We start from the raw sequence: 21502 nt of genomic DNA, 5'->3' as shown, positions 1-21502 counted from the left end.
CCACCTTGTTCCTTTCTTCTACACCTATCTCTGTCTCTCTCTCTCTCTCTCTCTCTCTCTCTGAATATGTGTGTGTGTATGTGTGTGTTTCTGAGTCCAGCTTAGGGTTTTCAAGGAGGGGTTTAAGAAAGGCAAGGTCTTCTCTAGAAGAATCCTGCCATTGAAATGAAGTTCTAACAAGGGGTCGTGGTTTCCTGCGAGCAGAATCCACTATTGAATGCACCCACATGGAGGGAGGTACAGAGTCCCTTTCTATATCTTATTTCTGGATAATAATTTGAGAGCCATTTTCTGCTGATGGGACATGAACAACTCACTGAGTGGGTTTTCCATTCAATCTGTGAGAAGGATCGACTTCATATATATCTCCAGTCATTTCTCTCTCAACAGACTAGATTTGTCTCGTCTTCCATCTTCTTTTTACGTCGACTGTAATTGTCTTTAGTAGTCAAAATAGCAACAACAGGCTCATTGTTTTGGAGACCCTATTATAAGAACGGGCATCTTCTAGTGTCAAGTTAATTGCTGAGATACGCAGTAGACAACTGAAAACTAGTTGCCCTAGAAATCCCCAAGGTCTTTAAGGGCTCCAATTAGTTACTTTTTCCTTTGTTCCTGTTTTTTCCTTTTGAGAAAAAGGGGGCCTGTAGGTTAGTACAAAATTACGGAATAAAACATCTTCTGATTCAGTTCTCAGATTTATTCTGTAATTTTTGTTTATCTGTCATTCTTTGTATCATTTTCACCATGCTAATTTTGTTTTCTTTTCCCCGGTTTAGGTGCTATGGACAGGAAAGTTATCGGAGGCCTCGTTAACAGTATTTCTCGGCTTATTCATCTGGTAGCTTGCCAGACCGGTAAAACTCCAGTTGTAAAAGACTTCAGGAATATAGTTGACATATTAAAGCTACTGAAGCCCATACTTGATGAAGCCTTTGGCTCTCCGATCCCTTCGCATGAACAACTTGTTAAAGCATTTGAGGAGCTTGACGAAACTGTTAATGAAGCTAGAGAATTCATGGAGAGGTTGCCTCAGAGGATGAGCAAGATATACAGTGTGAGTGCTAGCTCACTTCATATGTTCTCTAACCACTCCATGTGAAACTTTGTTTATTTGCCGAATTCTAAACTTTCCTCTTTCTGGAGCTAATTGGCAATTGTAGCAATGCTTGTGATTCTTTAATTTTTTACACGAACCTGAACTCTTGGTCCTTAGTGCTTTTAATCCCAATGCATCTAAAATGAAATGCTATTGGGTGTTAGTTCAATGTAAAGAATCATCTAAGCATGACTGTCGTGCCAAGTATCTCTCTCCGGTGGCCAAATCATATGCTGGTTTATGTAGATTACTGTTTATTCTTAGCCCAGTGAAGAACATTTGTAGTGCCATAGGATCTTGATTTTCTAAAAGCGGCCTTATAGCCTGTTTTTCAGTAGGGATGGGCTATTATGACTTTTCTTTCTATGTTGAGATGAGATGAGTTTAGATTATGAAATTGGCGAAGTTTAACCCTGCTGTGTTGGGAACTCTTATAGTCAACTTTACCCCTTAGCTCACAAATTTATGAGGCAATGATAGATATGCAGTGTTATGATGTCCAATGGGGTTATTCCGCCTGTAAACCAGCTTTCATAAAGGTCAAATAATTCTCTGAAGCATCTTGACATCATGCTTTGGTTATCTCTTTAATTCATTATACTATTTGGTTTTTTTCCTTTCTAAATTGATTGTTGGAGATTCAACTGTGGCTAATCCTCATTCCGAATACTTGCAGGTTCTACAAAGTGGTCCAATACTGTTGAAAGTACAAAGATCATCAATTGTTATATGCCAAATCTTGAATAAATTGTTACAGTCCTCTTCATTTACTACACTTCTATCTAGCATCCAGGTACTTGATAAATTGAATAGTGCTTAAATAATATATAGAAACCTTCTCATAATACTAGTTCTTAATTCATTCCCCTCTGTTTTACTCATCGTTCTAGTCTACTATAATGACTGCAATGCTAACGCTAGTAATTGGTCTTTTAGCACTGCATGCAGGAACTTCAATGCGCAGAGCTGGAACCAGTAACTGAACTAATTGAGAATGCTCTCAAAGATCTGAGAGAAAATGTAATTCCTAGCTTAGAAGATATCATAAAGATTGTGGACACTATTGGTTTGGCATCAAATCAAGAACTCCTGATGGAAAGTGTAGCTCTGGAAAAGGAAAGACTAAAGCTCGAGCTCAAGCAGAAGTCTGAAGAAGCAGTTATTATGAATCAGATCACCGATCTTGTCAACCACATTCGCTATTGTGTTGCTAAACTCGAACAATTTGGTTTTATAAATGGGATTCCAATTCCTTCACATTTTCGGTGTCCTCTCTCTTTGCAACTAATGCTGGATCCAGTAATTGTTGCCTCAGGACAGACATATGAAAGATCTTTTATACAGAAATGGCTTGATAACGGTTTAAGAGTCTGTCCAAAGACGCGTCAAACCCTTGTTCACACAGAATTAATTTCAAACTACACAGTGAATGCATTGATTGCAAGCTGGTGTGAAGAGAACAATATAAAGCAATGCGATTCTGTACGATTAGATCAAATCACAAATCCTTTCTTAACAAATATTTCGCACAAAGATTCATTCTCCGGATCCTCAGTTAAGTATTTTGATCGCTCAGAACAGCAGAGACATAAGATTTCATCTGGATGTGTCGAAGAAATTACAGCAGAAATGACTAAATTGCAGAAAAGTGATTCTCTTGAAAAGAAGAGCTCCCATAGTGAAAGTGAATCCATTACAAGTGTCATTTCCAGCATTGGGCAATCAGCGAAGCTTGATGAAAAAGCTAGGGGAGAAGTCTCCTTTCCATCATCCTCTCCTTTGAATAAAGAAATAGGTTTTTCTTCATGGTTTTCTCCAAACCAGGTTTATCGCTGTAAGAGCGAGAATAGCAATAACATCATGAATCTCTCTTCACTTTGCTCTCCAGAATTCAATGATCTTACCACCTCTTTGCATGTTCAGAAACTAGTAGAGAACCTAAAGAGCCAAAATCCAGAAGCACAAACAGCTGCTGCATCAGAGCTAAGACTTCTTACAAAGCACAACACGGAAAACCGTGTACTGATTGCGAAATGTTGTGCTATTGTTCCATTAGTCTCACTACTCCATTCCACGGTAAAAACAGTTCAGGAAAACGCTGTTACAGCTCTGTTGAACTTATCCATTGATGGGAATAATAAAGTTCTCATAGCAGAAGCAGGAGCTATCGAACCACTTATTTATGTGTTGGAATGTGGGACCATGGAGGCCAAAGAAAACTCAGCAGCAGCTCTCTTCAGCCTCTCTGTATTAGATGACTATAAAGTCAAAATCGGCCGTTCGAATGCGATTAGGGCACTAGTCAATCTATTAGGCTCGGGAAGCCCTAGAGGGAGAAAAGATGCTTCCACTGCTTTATTCAATCTCTCCATATGCCATGAGAATAAGGCAAGGATGGTTCAAGCTGGTGCGGTTAAGTACCTTGTTGAGCTTATGGACCCAAGCAAAGGAATGGCCGATAAATCAGTGGCTCTATTGGCGAATTTGTCGACAATACCTGAAGGCAGAGTGGCTATTACACAAGAAGGTGGGATTCCTTTGCTTGTTGAGATAGTTGAGACTGGTTCTCAAAGAGGAAAGGAGAATGCAGCTTCAGCTTTGCTGCAAATGTGTCTCCATAACAACAGATTTTGTTGTCTGGTTCTGCAAGAAGGAGCCGTGCCGCCTCTTATTGCCTTGTCTCAGTTTGGAACACCCAGGGCCAAGGAAAAGGTGAGTGATCCTCTTTTTCTTTTTTGACTGTAAAACACAGGGTGACTCCCTGTGTTTCCCTGTGATCCTTTTTTCTGTTTAAGAGTATTTGCAATTTCCTTTTCCTGCTCTTGAGTTAGATAGACTATACATTTGATTGTTCGTAGAGAAAATAAAGCTTTGATGCTTAGGCAATTTGTTCTGTGCAGGCACAGCAGATTCTCAGTCACTTCCGAAGTCAGCGCGAGGGGCTCGTGCGGAAGGTGAAGACATGATCTATTCTACGAATTTTGTTATCTTTCTTAAAAATTGTTCACATCACTATGTGCTGAGTGTGAAGTTTGATAACTTGGTTTCGTATGCTGTTGATCCGAGGCTAGAGATTCTGAGTCCTTTGAGCAAGATAAAGCTCGGGTAAACGAGTAGAGGAAACTTACTGGGTATGAGAAGAGTTTTGAGATAAGATGGATTGTGTTTGGTCCATAGTTTAGCATTGTGAATATGTACATAGCCGCAGAGCACTGTGTTGTTGTGTATTCCATATTTGTAGTTTTCCTCATTATTAGGAGGTCGTCAGCTCTTTTACTGTTTATTTTTCGCCTGGAGAATTTTGAGAAAAACAAAGTAGATTGTCAATTAAAGGTTTTTTTTTGTTTTTTTTCTCATTTCATGAGGATTAATTAACAGACGAATAAATTCTTCCGGTAGCAGTGAGGATCGATCAGGTTTGCTTTTGGAATTAGATTGTTCTGTTGGATTTGAGGTCAATACTAATTTAACATTGTTTCGTATCGTCGAATCAATTCAACTCATGTTGTCTCGAATTGGCTAAGGTTGGAGTACCTAAGTTGAGATTCTGGTATAAAGGGGTGAATTTTTTGTAGCACTCTTGTACAGAATTTTGAAATACATACAGCGGTCCCACTGTCCATTCATTCGGAGATGGGTTACATCTCGTCTACACAATGCTTGCTTGCTTTCACTGGTGTTAAATATTTCTGGAGACCTTAATTGCACATAAAAAAGTAATAAGTTTATGGGTGAAATGTATAAAACTTGTCTGAACATTGAATATTGTGATTTAACTGTCCAATCTTTCAAAATTTTAATTTTAGTATTCAATATTTTAATTTGTTTGATTAAGTGATTGATGACTCTTTGAATACAAAATTTAGTCTAATTGCTTACTTAATGAATTTATAATTATGCAAATTATATAAAATATTACAAAAGATAAATGAATACATTTAAATTTTAAAGTTAAAAAGTGATCAGATAGTAAAGTAAAATTTTTTGAAGATTAAATAGTTAAAATCCAAATGGGTGATACTTGAGATAAGTTTTTCACATTTTAGCTGCTTGATATTTTACATTATACACCCGGTTTACAATACGAGTATGCGACCGACAATAGTTATTGGCGTTATTTGTGGGCCTCCATCGGGCCCATAGGCCTTTATAGAGCCCATGCAAAAGCCCACTCGCACTCCGTCCCATTCCCATCTTTACACAACTCTCCCCACACCCTGATTCGTCCCTTCCACCGCTCCGTTCTCCACCCCCAACAAACCCTATCGCCCGATCCCCCTGAGCTCCGCCGCCTCCTCCGCCCCCACCCTCCTCCTCCTCCGCAGCCGCAGCCGCAGCCGCAGCAGCCTCCGCCGCCTCTATCTCCGCCTTCGCCCACCGCGCGAAGCTCCGCCTCTTCCCTCTTTGCCTTCTACGGTAGAGATGAGGTAGCCGCAATCGAAACCTTAGCTCCCATTTCCGCTGCCTTAGATTTCTTTGCTGCGCCTTTGAACGAAGCTCCGGCGCGTAGATCCACTGGAACCCTAGAGGAAGAGGAGTGCTGCGAAATCCCGCCGATTCGGATCAGCTATAAGGGGTCGAGGAGCCCTAGGTAGTGTAGGCGTTCGGTAAGGTTAGAAGGAGACAGCAAGAGAAGGGAGGAAGAAGAAAACAGGGGGCAAGATGAGGATTATGATAAAGGGCGGTGTGTGGAAGAACACGGAGGATGAGATCCTCAAGGCGGCGGTGATGAAATATGGCAAGAACCAGTGGGCTCGGATCTCTTCGCTTCTTGTTCGCAAGTCCGCAAAGCAGTGCAAGGCCCGATGGTACGAGTGGCTCGATCCATCGATCAAGAAGGTACTAATTCCTTACATTTTGTTTCGAATTGGTTGGAAAAGTCTTTAGTTTTGATTGTTTGACATATCAAGTTCAAACCGGGAAATTTATAGACGAGAAATAACAGAAAGATATTATGGTTCTTTGTTTGAGTATATTGTATTTACTCATCTCATAATTTGCTGTTCAATTCGTACAATGATTAAAATGACTTAATCTATGTATGGTGAGATTCAATTAGAGCTCCTGAGTCTATTAATGGTGTAAGAAAGTAATAATTGTAATAAGAAAGTAATGATTGTAATGTACAGATTAGTTTGGATGATATCATGGATTATAATTGGCAATTTGTCATGAGTGTTACATCCTCAGACATATGAATGAAAATGATAATGACGGCTATAGTTCCCATTATTTGGGGTGGCTGTATGGATTGGTTCTACTCTGTGTAATATTTTTTTTTGATCAAGTCTTATAATGTCGATTGCTCGATTGTCAGTCTTGGTCTTGTGTTCCATCTCAAGGCAACTTCTATCTAAATAAAATTATGCCTCCTTTCTGGTGCTTCTTTATCAGTATAATTTGTAAAATATTTAAATGTGTACTGATTTCATTATTATTGGTTTTTTATTTCTATTGGCCTAGAAAATTTCATCCTGATGGACAATATCTTTGCTTTGGTTACTTCGTAGATTTCCTATTTCAAAGTACTTGAATTGCTTAATATTGTCATTTGCTCTTGTGCAATACATAAGTACAGTCTAATCTGTCTGTAGGGTTAGTTCCACCTAAGCTTTGACTTATTTAAACCCATTTTAATTCGGTTGCGTTCAGACTGAGTGGACCAGGGAAGAAGATGAGAAGTTACTGCATCTTGCAAAACTCATGCCTACTCAGTGGAGGACAATTGCACCAATTGTGGGACGAACGCCATCTCAGTGCCTCGAGCGCTATGAGAAACTACTTGATGCAGCCTGCGCAAAGGATGAAAATTACGAGCCCAGTGATGACCCACGAAAGTTGCGACCAGGAGAGATTGATCCAAATCCTGAATCTAAACCAGCACGGCCTGACCCAGTCGATATGGATGAGGATGAAAAGGAAATGCTTTCAGAAGCCAGGGCTCGGTTAGCCAACACCAGGGGAAAGAAGGCGAAACGCAAAGCAAGGGAGAAACAACTTGAAGAGGCTCGCCGGCTTGCATCCTTGCAGAAGAGGAGAGAATTGAAGGCAGCTGGTATTGACACAAGGAACCGGAAGAGGAAAAGGAGAGGGATAGACTATAATGCGGAAATACCCTTTGAAAAGAGACCGCCTCCAGGATTCTATGATGTTACAGGTGAAGACAGACCTGCGGAGCAACCTAAGTTCCCTACCACTATTGAGGAACTAGAAGGGAAAAGGAGGGTCGATGTAGAAGCCCAGTTAAGAAAGCAAGATATTGCAAGGAACAAAATTGCACAGAGACAAGATGCTCCTGCTGCTATACTGCAAGCAAACAAGCTGAACGATCCAGAAGCAGTTCGGAAGAGATCGAAACTGATACTTCCACCACCACAGATTTCGGATCATGAGCTGGAGGAGATTGCAAAGATGGGTTATGCGAGTGATCTTGTTCTAGCTACAGAGGAACTTAGTGAAGGAAGTGGTGCCACTCGAGCTCTTCTTGCTAATTATTCACAAACGCCGAGGTTAGGAATGACGCCTTTGCGCACACCGCAGAGAACTCCAGCTGGTAAAGGCGATGCTATTATGATGGAGGCTGAAAATCTTGCACGCCTGAGAGAGTCACAGACGCCTCTGTTAGGAGGGGAGAATCCGGACCTTCATCCATCGGATTTCTCAGGTGTTACCCCACGGAAAAGGGAGATACAAACTCCCAATCCGATGGCAACTCCTCTGGCAAGTCCTGGCCCTGTGAGCCTCACCCCGAGGATCGGCATGACTCCCTCAAGAGATGGACATTCTTTTGGTGCAACTCCAAAAGGAACTCCTTTTCGGGACGAACTTCACATTAATGAAGAGATGGAGATGCACGATAGCGGGAAACTTGAGCTCCGTCGGCAGGCTGAACTGAGAAAAAACTTGCGCTCTGGTTTGATGAACCTTCCACAGCCTAAAAATGAATACCAAATAGTAATACAACCTATTCCGGAGGAAAATGAAGAAGTTGAGGAGAAAGTTGAGGAGGATATGTCGGACAGGATAGCAAGGGAAAAGGCTGAGGAACAAGCAAGGCAAGAGGCCTTGCTGAGAAAGAGATCTAAAGTGCTTCAGAGAGAGTTACCTAGGCCACCTGCCTCCTCTTTGGAGCTGATAAGAAATTCCCTCATTAGGGGTGGCGAAGGTAGAAGTTCTTTTGTTCCCCCCACTTTATTTGAGCAGGCTGATGAAATGATAAACGGGGAGCTGCTTGCACTTCTAGAGCATGATAATGCCAAATATCCGATTGACGATAAACAAGAAAAGGAGAAGAAAAAAGCAACCAAGCGTGTGGCAAATGGGAAAGCTTCTGCTTCCATTCCTGAAATTGAAGATTTTGAAGAGGATGAGCTGAAAGAGGTATGTCTTCTTTTCTTTTCTGTTCTTTTCTTAATTCTTTGAATACTGCAGTGCAATCTCCTTTGAAGTGATTGCTCCTTTTATACTAGTTTAGTTTCAAAGTTTTGAATGCTCGATATTTAATTTGAATAGAAGAGTCAAATTATTGGCTTGGTATTTAATGCTCCTTTAATATCTGCCAATTTTGTTTTCTTGGAGGATGATTGATTTAAGCTTTCATTTTCCTTTTTTAGGCTGATTCTATGATTAATGAAGAGGGAATGTTTCTTCGTGCGGCAATGGGACATGAGAATGAAACCTTCGAGGATTTCGTCAAAGCACGTGATGCATGCCAGGAGGACCTTATGTATTTCCCCACTAGCAACAGTTATGGTCTTGCCAGTGTTGCTCAAAACAGCGACAAGCTTGTGGCTCTACAAAACGAGTATGAGATTGTGAAAAAGAAAATGGATGACGAGGCAAAGAAGGCTACAAAGCTTGAACAGAAGATTAAAGTTCTGACACATGGATACCAAGTAAGTTGAAATATTTCTCTTTGCTTCATCTTCCTCTTTGGTATAAAATATTTCCTGCTTATTTTGAACAATAATGCTTCTTGGTTAGAGCTAATCAGCTAGCTACATCAAAGTGGTTCATTCGATTGAAGTTTTTAAAGTGAAAGCAGCTTACACATTTTTTTTATCTTTCTGAGCTACTTAGGCAGCTGATTAGATTTCTGCTAGTGTTTGTTCCTTATTCCCCTTTACATTTTGTTATCAACATTTCTCTTCTGATTCAGGAATGTTAATATTTTTACATGAATGGTGCAGGCAAGAGCTGGAAAATTATGGTCACAAATTGAGGCAACATTCAAGCAAATGGGCACTGCTGCAACCGAACTTGAATGCTTTCAGGATCTTCAAAAGCAGGAACTGTCGGCTGCCGCATACAGAATCAATAATCTGATTGAAGAAATCAACAAACAGAAAGCACAAGAACAAACTCTTCAGCACCGTTATGGATCTCTCTTGGCTGATTATGAAAGAATCCAGGGCCTTTTGGAAGAACACAAAAGACAAATTAAAATACAGGAAGAAATCGCAGCACAAAATCGCGCTCGTGAGGAGGAAATCGCTTCCAAGAATCACATCGAGGAAGAAATCGCAGCCATGAATCGTGCTATTGACGAAGATGTCACCGATAATAACTCTGCCCACGAGGATCAAATGGCTGTTGAAACTTCTAATCTAGATGGACAGTCTGAAACTGTTGAGTTGGCACCAGGTGATCAATTGAATGTGAAAGCTCTGGTTGACAATGATATTGTTGAATGTCAGAGTGCGAGCGGCGCTGATATGATTTCAGAAGACATGAATGATAATAAGGAGCCAGTTGAGTTAGCAAATGTGGCAGATGGGATTGTGGATGAAGATAACATGGTAATGGATGAGAAGATGGGAGTCACAGAGAATAATCCAGTTGAAGCTAATGTTTCTGTGCAAACTCCTACGAAATATGACAATGCTGATCCCAGTACCGATGAGCAGGCAGTTATTGATTCAGGCGAGCAAATGGTCGCTGACAGTTTGATCAAGGAAAACACCGAGTCTGTTGCTGTTATTGACTCTTCTTTCATTTCTGTGGAAGGTGAGAACACCTCAGATGGTCAAGTTTCTATGTCTGATCCTAATGGAGTAACTGCTGAGAGTGATGCTACACGTACCGTTTCCTTGGGAAAATGTGACAGTTAACCTAGATGCTGGGATTAAAATAAGCCATTTGGCATACCTCTCTCGTAATGGAACGGGTAAAAGCTGATCTTGTCATGTCTGCAAGCAAGCTTATTTGTCACTCCCTGGAATGTTTATTCTGGATTTCTGGAATCTGAGAGTAATTTCATCTGTGATGAGCTGAACGTAAGAACTGCTCTTAATTTGATTCCTTGTTTCTAAGGCCGTGTATGTTGGTGCTCTAGGTCACTCATGGGAAGGGGATGGTGTTCATCGCTCTGGTTGTAATGTTTTTGTGAAAACCAATGGCATTTCCAATCTGAACCAACTTGTGTACTTTCATGCACATTTGAGTATGTTAATGTTTGCTATGCAAACTCGAAATATGAATCATTAGCTATTTAAATCGCTGAAATGGTACCCCCCCCACCACCCCTTCCTTTTTTCATGCTGTTACTTTTATGTTCTACCACTCTGCTCCCTTGTATATCTTTGGTTGTGTTGCTGTTTTATCTCTGATTTCATATGGTGAAAAGTTCCAGTGGTGGGCTGGGATTCTGTATCCAAATGTTTCATGGGTGTACAATAATTTCATGCTTCTTGGTGTTCTTCTAAGATAACTGTTGTTATTAGTTTGCTGTTAGTGAAGCATTTGTCTTGAGAAATTAGTTATTAACATAGACGTGCGAAGCTGGTGCAGCTTTAACGATCATTGTCGTAGAAGTGGCACATCACTTTGTTTGTTACGTTTCAGTAGTAATCGATTTGCTGCTTCAACGTAGCAAGTGATCGGCGGCCATTCTTCTATTTTCGAACCCATAGTAATAGATTACTGTATACCTAAAAAGTGGAAAGTGGGTGTAAATGTGACACTCTACTCATCTGAAAGTTAATGTTTTCAAAAAATAAATTCCTTAATCAGCGGGTGTAAGACTTACCCTTTGTTTTCTGGAAAGTATATAGCTAGTATTTTTCTTCCTCTTATTTTATTCAGCCCCAAGGGATGATTATATGCTGGTTCTGAACTTCCCTTTGCTTATGCTTTGTTTTTGAATATCATATATGTAGTGTCAATGGTGCCGATCGTTGATTTGAAGGCTCCATCATCGAAAACAAATGGATGGCAACAGAGCCCGTTTGCTACCGGTAGTATTCCAGTTCAACTATATATATATATATATATATATATATATATATAGGGTCCGGCTATTATTCTATTAATAGGATTGGGACCCTTGTCCTATCAAGTCGATTTGAATAATCGGAACTTCAAATTGATAATCGGCACCGTTGAATTTGATCTACACAATTAGTAATGTTTAGAAACCAAACTTTGTAATATTTAAAAATCATTATCAAGTTCATCTTAAGAGTTGAAAAATGAACGGTCATAAATGAATAACATTCTTAAAATAGAGGTTAGACTTTCTCAGTTCGTAATCAGAGTTATCAAATATTATCTAAATAGTATAAAGAATTTTCTATCAAAAATTCAAGTAATTTGGATTGCTCTACACCGTTAAACAAGCAAATGGCTCATATAGGCCGTCAAAAATTGTTGATTTTACGACACTTTGATCACTATGTAAACCATTATCAAAATTTATGAAATTTAGTTTCTAGATATTTCAAATACTCTAGATCAACTTCAACAGCTCCGATCATCGATTCGGAATCTCGATCATCGAGAACAACTTGATATGACAAGTGCTCCTATCCTATTAATAGGATAGTAGCATTAGCCATATATATATATATATATATATAGAGAGAGAGAGAGAGGCTGATATACTATCGGTAGCATGGACTCTTCCGTGCTACCAAGTTATTTTCAATGATGCGGCTTCCAAATCGACGATCGGCTCCGTTAGACTTGATCTACACTATTGAAAGTATTTGGAAACTAAATTTCATAATTTTTCGGTATCATTTACCTATCAAACAAGTAGCCTAAAATAAACGGCTGAAAATAAAAATCTTATAAAAAATGATGATAGAAGACTTGAATTTAAGATCAGAGGTACTGATCTTACTCTAAATAGTAAAAAAATTTTCTATAAAAATTTCATCTAATTTGGATTGTTTTACACCGTTAAATTTACAAATACATCACATCTATCATTAAAATTGTCAATTTTGAGACCTTTTGATCACTGGCCAAATGATGTCGAAAAATTTTAAAATTTAGTTTTCGAATACTTTCAATAGTGTAGATCAAGTCTAATGGAGCCAATCGTCGATTTGGAAGCCGCATCATTGAAAATAACTTAGTAGCACGAAAGCCTCCGTGCTATCGATAGGATAGCAGTTGGACTCTCTCTCTCTCTCTCTCTCTCTATATATTTATATATAAAACTCAGATTGTACAGTGGCTATAGCTATAGAATTGCAANTATATATATATATATATATATATATATATATATATATATATATATATATAAAGAGGAGCTGAGAGTGTGGTGGGAATAAAACATGTCAGCGAAGGACTAGGGGATCAATATGAACCTGTCACGTGCAAATTTACTAGAACCTGTTTCCGCTGCCCGCCCATGTAGTTTTGGACCGGCCCGGATCGATAACAAACCACCTCCCCATTTATGTAGCAACACAAGCGTGTACTAACCTTTTTGGCTTCTTTTATTTGCTCTCCCACCTCCGCATGCGGAGCCCCCCTCCCCCCCTCCTCCTTTCTGAGCACATAGTCAAAAACGTCAGAGGCGCCAGTTGCATGAGTAATTAGGATTTACTCAGCACGGCCAAGCTTGTCTTCGGCATGTACGCTTATTGCTCCTCCTATCAAGCTTTGTAACGTTGGAGGCTAATCGGTACAAAAAGTACAAATAGTTGCAGCGCCAGCTTTATTATTAATACTAAGCCACGATATGAGTGCATGCTAGCTTTCTACCAGGCTACACCATGCATAGACTAATGCTCTGGATACGCCTGTGCCTACTGATCCCCTCTACTATTGTCCTAGTGGATAATATAATTATATAAATTAATCTGCGTACGGCACATCAGCACACCGCTATTTTATTATACAAAACTTTTCGCTAAATCATAGGACGGAGAGTTGTAGAATTTCAACTCCCTTTTGTGTTGTAGATTTAGAACTTCTCTTTTTTGTAAAGAGTAGTCCTAAGTCTACAACTAAAAAGAGCTGTAATATATATATCTTTATAGAACCTCATCGATCCAAGAGTTGTTGGAAGGTTTATCTATTTTTTTTATTTTATTATTTTTAGCATAGGGAAAAAGAGTGACAAATCTTGTAGAAAAAATATAGCTTTCTGAAGGGTAAAATTATAGAATTATAATCCAAACTAGGCCGTAGACCGGGCAGCACTACTATTCTGTTAAGTGTAAATTTGAATCAATCAATAGTTCTCCCTGCGACCTCAATAATTAAGTTATTAGGGAAAAGTGAACCGGACACTCCTGAACGATGACACTTTTACGGATTAGTAGACCGACCTTTCAAAATTTAACAGAAGAAGGTATGCACTGATGATCTAACTAATCTCGCCACTCTCGTCAAGGAGAACCTGTTCAGTGCATACATGTACGTATAAGTCTGCCTACTTAATTACTTCCTCCTCATTTGAACTTAGTAGACTAAACTTTGGCAGTTGTTAGCCATCGATTTATATAATATATAATTAGTAGCAATCATCTTTTGGCTAAGTTAATTATGGTGTGGGACAAATTTTTCGTGGATTCGTTTGTCATGTAGAACATGATTAGGTTGATTATATATATATATATATATATATATAGTCCTGTTATGGTGCTTGTAAAAGTACCAAGCACTTAGTGCTTGTAAATTTTTTACCGTTAGATCTACGTCTTTGATCATTTTTACCCGTTAGATTATAGTATTCAACCAACCACCCACTCAACCTTAGGGGGTCCACATCATCCTAACCACACGTCCCTTAATCAAAGAGCCGAAAACTTACAAGTACCAATGACTTGACACTTTTTAAAAGCATAGAAGCTCAATTCTACACACATACGGTGCCCGAGTTAATTAATTTGGACTCAAGATCTTTTATACGAGTGATACTAACTGTTATTAGGGCATACCCTGATTTATCGTAAGAGTGGATATTAACGTTTACATTAATTGTGTGCATGTTCTTTAAGGAGCCGTTTGGTTGGATGTAGTTGTAAATGCAGTGTAGTTAAAAATACATGCAGTTAAAAATGTAGCAGTTATAATTACATATAGTTTGTTTGGTTTTGTGTAGATGTAACTGTTGCAGTTGTATTTCTTCTGTTTGATAATTTGAAGTTGATAGTTGTCTTTATGAATCTTATCACCTCTTTAGATAATATAGCAAGGAGTGCATATTATTAGGAAAAATATAAATTGAAGAATCATGATAATTTTTAAGGACGTAATTATTCTTGGAAAAACAATTGGATAATATAGCAAGGAGTGCATATTATTAGGAAAAATATAAATTGTACAACCGTTGAATTTTTAAAATAACATTAAATAAAAATTATTTTCAAAATTTCGACAAGTATGTGCACGCACTGTATCATAATTATTGTACGCATCTGTGCAATTGATAGGGTATCTTTCCTTCTAGCCCACCTGAAATTGAAGAATCTAAAAATTGCTGTCCCTAATGTTTGGAGTGGGCAAAATTTTGCATCTTCTATTGGCAGCACATCTTCTTTTGCCAAAAATACAATCTCCAACCTAATTATTACGAATGGATAACATTTTGAATAGAAGTTTACAATGCAAATATATATATATATATATATATATATATATATATATATATATATATATATATATATATATATTCTTCTTTTTTTTTTCTTTTTATATATGTTGAGACTTGAGAGCGAAAGATAGCAAACAACCAGTTCAACTCGAAATATAAAATAATTAAGTTTTAAATTTAGAACCTCGAATACTAATCATAGAATATCCTTTAAAAAAATACTATCTTCAAAAACATGCATGGAAGCGTCCAAACTTGCTCCTTACATAATCCATCTAATAGAAAATAATTCAGAAATAGTATTAACATGCCTCTTATCATGCATTGGCATGCAATCAGGTTGTTTTTGGTTTTCTTGACTAGCAGGTAAATAAAATTAATTAAGGATTATTAGATATTTTAAAAAATCATGATACAGTTACGCAAGAGCTTGCTAGCTAGGCATTTTGGTCATTTTACAAATCTCTCCGCATTCATTGTATCAAATGGTGAATCCGCTGGTACTTTACCCCCGCTCCTCAGCTTTCCCTTTTCCACCATCTTCTTCCAACCACTGCGAACGCCAAAATTTCAGAAATATGAGTCCCATCTTTCCTCTCGCTTAGGCCAAACATATTGCGCAAGATCTTGTAAACTTTCTGTGGAAAGCAAAGCATGGAATCCACCAAACCCACAACCTCCCATGTTCCCTAGCTAGTACTATATATATATATATATATATATATGTTGAGCCTTGCACAAGAGCTAGATTTCCCCTTCGCTGGAGAGAGCTGATGATCAGTAGGAAAGAGAGAGAGCAAGAGTACGTAAGACAGTCGATCCTCCACATCTCTGGCGGCCTAGCTTCACGAGATCAGTCCCGGCCCCCTCCCTTTCCCGGCCGCACCACAATATTCTTCCATCACTTCATATCCTATCCTTAATTTCTCCCATAAAATACTATTCCTCATCCTCCATCGATCTCTTTCCCCCTAATCATCGGAAGCCAAAACTTTGAATTACATCTGCAGATCACTCCTCCTCTCCTCTTGCATCAGCATAGCATAGAGAAGATTAATTATTACCACCTGCACAAACTAGCTAGCTACCTATTTCCACTCTCATCTGAGTTTGTCCTTTTTTCCTTTCTTCTTTTTTTTTTTTCTTTTTTTTTTTTTCTTTTTTCATCTGGTGCTCTCTCTCTCTCTCTCTCTCTCTCTCTCTCTCTCTCTCTCTCTCAGAGGTGACCATCATCATCCTAACATGCCACCCATATAATTAATGTAAGCCACTTATAATTTCACGTACAACTACTCTTGTTCACACATACACGCTCACACCCCAGACTCGATCGAAGTAGTCTCCTATAACTGATCTCTCCTCCTCCCATTCCAAACGAAAAGTTACCTAGCTGGGCAGCCGACAACCCTAACAGTAGCGGTACACTCGATCGATCGATCGATCGAGTCGAGTCCATCCAGTTCCGCCCGCCATGAACGTATTCCCCAACACACCCGACAGCCCTCCTTCCGATCCCTTCATCTCCGCCGCCGCCGCCGCCGCCTCGTCCTCCTCCTCGGCCGCAGCCGCAGCCGCAGCCGCCGCGGCGTCTTCGTCCTCGTCGTTGTCGTCTCAATCGCAGTCGCAGTCGCCTTCGCTGAGCCGGTACGAGTCGCAGAAGCGGCGGGACTGGAACACGTTCGGGCAGTACCTGAAGAACCACCGGCCGCCGCTGTCGCTGTCGCGGTGCAGCGGGGCGCACGTGCTGGAGTTCCTGCGATACCTGGACCAGTTCGGGAAGACGAAGGTGCACACGCAGATGTGCCCCTTCTACGGCCACCCCAACCCCCCGGCCCCATGCCCCTGCCCACTCCGCCAGGCCTGGGGCTCCCTCGACGCGCTCATCGGCCGCCTCCGCGCCGCCTTCGAAGAGAACGGGGGCAAGCCCGAGGACAACCCCTTCGGGGCCCGTGCTGTCAGGCTCTACCTCCGCGAAGTCCGCGAGCTGCAGGCCAAGGCCCGCGGCATCAGCTACGAGAAGAAGAAGCGCAAAAAGCCTGCAGCCCAGCACCCAACTCAGTCCGCCTCAACGCACGGCAGCGCCACCGACGGCTGCGGCCCCTCGTCCGAAAGAAACCCTCCTCCTCCTGCTACAGGTGCAACCCAGTAATCTCCTAGCTCTCACTCTCTCTCGCTCTCTCTCGCTCTCTCTCTCTCTCTCTCTCTACGATAAAAATTGATAATTTATTATAATTATAATTATGAGCAAGCAAGCAAGCAAGCAACTACCGATCGAGAGCACACGTACACGAACGTACCTCTATCTATGATCACTTTGATAGATAGATGTTAGAGCTGAGGGTTTCTCAGCTTGCCGGTGCGATCTTAATTATTGCTCGGTTAGCGGCGGCGGCGGCAGCAGCAGCAGCAGCAGTGGGCCGGGAAGAGAAGGGAAGGGAAGGCTATTAGGGAATTAGCTAGGGAAGGGAAGGGGAGGAGTATAATAGTAATAATAATAATATAATATTAGTTTTAGTGTAGTAGTAGTAGTAGTAGGAGGAGGAGGAAGAGGAGGAGGAGGCAGCTTGCTAAGTAGCTAATAATAGTAGTATTACAAGTTGTAGCTAGGTTCTATTACTTACTTACTGGTGGAATTAGCGGTAGACAAATCGAGCAAGCGGTACTGTGGATGGCACTGATAGATCATTGCTTGATGGAATGTACTTTGGGGGTGAGGGTGGGTTGCATTGGATTCGGACATCACATTCTCCTTTGCGGATTGTTTCTTTTTATGGTATTAAAGTAGCGGTGGGAGCTCCATGGGGGAGACCATAAGGCACTGTATGGAGGAGTTGCCTTGTCCACATGTTCATGGCTTAAGACTGTGGAGTCACTGCATATATATTATGTCTTGTGAAGCCCTTTCCGGCTACTCTTTTTTAGTGTATGTTTACTTAATTTGTGTTTCCTCATTTTGAGAACATCTAAATCTGCTCCGAGTTTCTGGAGCTTTGCTTCTGGTTATTCGGATTGCTTATAAATTTTCTTGTTGTGGAGGTAATTAAAGAGCCGAGTTTGTCTTCTCAGGCTAGGCTGAATGCTTCAGCTAGCGTTTTTTAATTTTAATTTATTTGGAATGGTGCTTTGGAGATCGAACTCCTAATTAAATATGATCGAAAGGCCTCGATCACTAGCTATTACGTACACAATTTTATGACAAAACGATAATTAAAAAGGATTGATTCTTAAATTGTGCATGGTTCTCCTAGCTAGCTAGTTTCAATGGTTCTCCTAGCTAGCTAGTTTCAAGCTCAATTCTTTGAAACGTTGCGTGCATAGTGAGGTAATTAATTCATAAAAAAGAAAAAAGAGAAAAGAACAAGAACCTTATGCGCCCCTAATTAAGCTTGCACCTACATATGATGCTTATGCTATGATTTTATCTACAGTAATGAAACAATTGTCTACTTGGAAAACAATTAAAAGTCATTCCTATTTATTGTTTGTAAATTTAGAAACAATTTGTAAGATAGAAATGTACTACTAAGTGAGAGTTAATGAAGAAACTATAAGTGAATATTGGATAGTACTTCATTTACTATATAAAGGGTGCACATAGTGTTTTGGTCATCTTTTTGTTTGCACTGTTGGTTGTTTCGCTGTTCATTCTTTTTGAAGTTTTTCAAATTAATACTTCATACTGTTCATCCTTTCCTCAATGCAACCACTTTGCATTTATGGTCTCCATGTTTCTCACTTTCAAGAAAAGATTTTCATGTTTCTCTGTCTTTTACCCTTGCCTTGTATGTCGGCATTCTATGCAATCTTATGAGCCTTAATTAGTGAATTGATTACAATCCAAAAAAGGGATCCAGGAAAATTTTAATTTGTTGCAATTATCAGGGTCTTATCTCATCTTATTTTGTGAACTTATTGATCCGCCAACAAGCTGTCTCAATTTGTTGCACGTTGTTCTTACTCGTTGTAATCGGCTACCACAGTCGATCGCAACACACCACCCAAATCTCTAGGATTTCTGATGGTGCTCTAGAGTGAACCCGAGAGAGAATTTTGTGGAGAGATGAAATTAATTTTTCTTTTGTGTCATATATGTGGCCAATATCTCATTTATTTATAGGCCATAAGGGAGACATTAATCTTAATCCCAAAGTTTTAAATGCCCGTCGGCACGGGCCGTATCCACCGTGTCTTACCGTGCCAACAAGATACCGGCACGATACAGACCCCGTGCCGATGGCACAGCTTAAAACCCTCTATTCTCTAAATTAGTAAGTAATTTTCTCAATAAAGTTCAAAAGATGTGATAAAAAGACATAATAAATAGTTAGAATATTTTGTTGCTAAAGAAAATAAATATTTCATGATACTATGTGTCGGCACACAAGAATTTTTTTGACCGGCACGCATCAGCACGACTCGGTACGCACCATATCATACCGTGCCAGCAAATTTCCGGCACGACCCCGTGCTACGGTACTTAAATTCTTGCTTAATCCTATTCTAACTGAATCTCACATAGATAGAGATTTAAACAGATTAGAATCTATCTCTTAGATTTATTCCTTATTCCATGTAGATTAGGAATATCTTAGATATCCCAATGTGGACTAATCCTAACAGTTCCCACCATTCAGGTGGAGCAATATAAAAACACTTTAAACTGAAAAAAAGAGATTGGGCACAGATTTCTTAATTTAGGGCTTATCTTGAATGGATATTGCTTGCTCATCTACGATGACTAGTTTGTTGTTATATTTGATTAGAAAGAAAGAATTCAATATAAATTTAAAAAAACATATTGTAATTAAGGGTCCTTCTTCCAAGTGTTATTTATCCAAATATATAATTCAAAACCAATCATGATTAATTATTAGGTCAGTAATTTCCATGAAGCTTAATTACGAAATTATTATATGCTAATAATGCACTTATATGCATCTATTTGCACTTGGTTACTTTCTAATTGTTTCTTCTTTACTTTATACTTTACTTTCATTCCTTATGGTTGACTCGGGCCGTTAAGTTGAACAAGACACTTTAAACTTCATTTACTCTTAGCACTTACGACTCCGAACTATGTTCAAATACAAGTAATAAAGTGATCATGTTCTGATGTAGAAAATAGGGTGTGTCATTGCATATATAGCTAATTATATGCATGTTGAGTATAACACAGGCATATTGGCAGGTAAGGCTGATAGATCATACAGATGAGAAGCTAATTCTGCAAAACTTTTGGAGGGATTTCACAGTTTTTAAGTGCTAAAAGAAATTTTAAATTATAACTTTTGTATCATTGCTTGAGAGTAGGATAATTAATTCAAACCATGTTAGGTCCTTTATAGGAGTACGTGTGATTATAGTTCGGTATGTCAAGAATTATAGAATTTTTATTATTTCAGCTTTCACGATGTTAGTTAATTAGTTGTTTCAGTGTGCATGATGCTATTTAGTTCAGCGTGCATGATATTGGTGCTCCAAGAATGATCAGATCTCTCTACTTTCAATGTGCACTGAGAATTCACTTGAAGTTAATTTGATATGTCTAATACTGTGATCTCATGCTTCCTTATATTTTGTTATTTAATTCATTCGTCTTGTGTATAGGTCTTTTACTCATTTACAACTTGTCTAGTTTGAAAAAGAAAATGAGGTTAAGAGTTAAAGGTGATATGTGGTTTAGTAAAATCTCAAACAATCCTGCTTTATTTTGCTTGATAGTGAAAACTGATATGTTATTTAAGTCAACATTTTTTAGCAAATAAAATAAAAGAGCTCTTAAATTAGTTTAAAGCATGAGAACTTGCAGTTTCTTCCTAGTTTTGGATAAGTGATCTTTGGTAGTTGATGCCTCATCTTATCAGTGTTATGTGCCTTATTTTATTAAGTTTCAACACTGAGTGTTATTAGTGCTATCCAGTACCTTGATCTGTATGCACTAGTAACATGATCTTTCTACTTTGATTCTTCATGTTGGAGATTGCCAGCGATATGTTTCCTTTTTTAAACTAATTTTACTACCTATATATGCACAATTGTATACTTTTACGCAATGAATAGAAGTATTAAGGAATTTTATTCGACAAAAATCAAGATTTTTGACTTTTTTGCGATCTTCTGTGTGATATAAATTCGCACAACTTTTGGTACCTTTCAGTATATGCTTGAAAGGAAGGAATCCAATTACATAGGATTTTGGCATTATATGATTTTGACTAATATTCCCCTCTTATGTTAAGGAGCATAACCATGCATATCGAGAAATATTTGAGGTTCCTGAATTTAACCCCAGAATCAGAGTAAATAGTGGTTCTCTTTCTCATCTTGGAAAAATTAGATTCAATCATTTTTTGTTTACTTTTGCATCACTAGCTAGAGGGTTCATCTTACCAGAAGAAGTGTTCGTAATTAATCAGCAAACTGATCAGTGATCAAGATATACTCTTTCAAAAATATTTTTGTTTTTCTTTTCTTTTCTTTTTATTGCCTAAAATTCGCGTGCTTCAGAAATGCATGCACCTAATTAGGTAGAATGTACACCTGATATGGTTTGAGGAACTCGTATATAT

General features: G+C 39.0%; 3 protein-coding genes across 4 annotated transcripts; all 3 read left to right on the top strand.

The window, feature by feature from the left end:
- On the top strand, positions 28–4497 carry LOC109703485 (U-box domain-containing protein 3). Of its 2 annotated transcripts, none has more exons than XM_020224089.1 (5): positions 28–237; positions 780–1057; positions 1776–1892; positions 2036–3811; positions 4000–4497. In XM_020224089.1, the coding sequence occupies exons 1-5, from the start codon at positions 228–230 to the stop codon at positions 4063–4065; spliced, it is 2247 nt and encodes a 748-aa protein (XP_020079678.1). In that variant the 5' UTR covers positions 28–227; the 3' UTR covers positions 4066–4497. The 2 variants fall into 2 exon arrangements, with proteins under 2 accessions (XP_020079678.1, XP_020079680.1); XM_020224091.1 differs by lacking the exon at positions 28–237 and adding an exon at positions 340–650.
- On the top strand, positions 5288–10750 carry LOC109703483 (cell division cycle 5-like protein). Its single transcript, XM_020224087.1, has 4 exons — positions 5288–5938; positions 6752–8479; positions 8713–8994; positions 9289–10750. The coding sequence occupies exons 1-4, from the start codon at positions 5762–5764 to the stop codon at positions 10207–10209; spliced, it is 3108 nt and encodes a 1035-aa protein (XP_020079676.1). The 5' UTR covers positions 5288–5761; the 3' UTR covers positions 10210–10750.
- On the top strand, positions 15359–18038 carry LOC109728971 (protein LIGHT-DEPENDENT SHORT HYPOCOTYLS 4-like). The gene is made up of 2 exons (XM_020259544.1): positions 15359–17068; positions 17179–18038. The coding sequence occupies exons 1-2, from the start codon at positions 16405–16407 to the stop codon at positions 17256–17258; spliced, it is 744 nt and encodes a 247-aa protein (XP_020115133.1). The 5' UTR covers positions 15359–16404; the 3' UTR covers positions 17259–18038.

This window comes from Ananas comosus, linkage group 25, assembly GCF_001540865.1.
Source record: "Ananas comosus cultivar F153 linkage group 25, ASM154086v1, whole genome shotgun sequence".
Lineage (NCBI taxonomy): Eukaryota > Viridiplantae > Streptophyta > Magnoliopsida > Poales > Bromeliaceae > Ananas > Ananas comosus.
The sequence above is the reverse complement of the archived record's forward strand: the minus strand, read 5'-3'. Positions and strand labels throughout refer to the sequence as shown.

Bases quoted from the DNA above. Each gene is read 5' to 3' on its own strand.
- LOC109728971 (XM_020259544.1), top strand. From the start codon at position 16,405: ATGAACGTATTCCCCAACACACCCGACAGCCCTCCTTCCGATCCCTTC. The intron at 17,069-17,178 runs GTGCAACCCAGT...TATAATTATGAG, and splicing joins CCCTCCTCCTCCTGCTACAG to CAAGCAAGCAAGCAAGCAAC.
- LOC109703483 (XM_020224087.1), top strand. From the start codon at position 5,762: ATGAGGATTATGATAAAGGGCGGTGTGTGGAAGAACACGGAGGATGAG. The intron at 5,939-6,751 runs GTACTAATTCCT...GGTTGCGTTCAG, and splicing joins TCGATCCATCGATCAAGAAG to ACTGAGTGGACCAGGGAAGA. The intron at 8,480-8,712 runs GTATGTCTTCTT...TTCCTTTTTTAG, and splicing joins AAGAGGATGAGCTGAAAGAG to GCTGATTCTATGATTAATGA.
- LOC109703485 (XM_020224089.1), top strand. The intron at 1,058-1,775 runs GTGAGTGCTAGC...GAATACTTGCAG, and splicing joins GGATGAGCAAGATATACAGT to GTTCTACAAAGTGGTCCAAT. The intron at 1,893-2,035 runs GTACTTGATAAA...TTGGTCTTTTAG, and splicing joins CACTTCTATCTAGCATCCAG to CACTGCATGCAGGAACTTCA.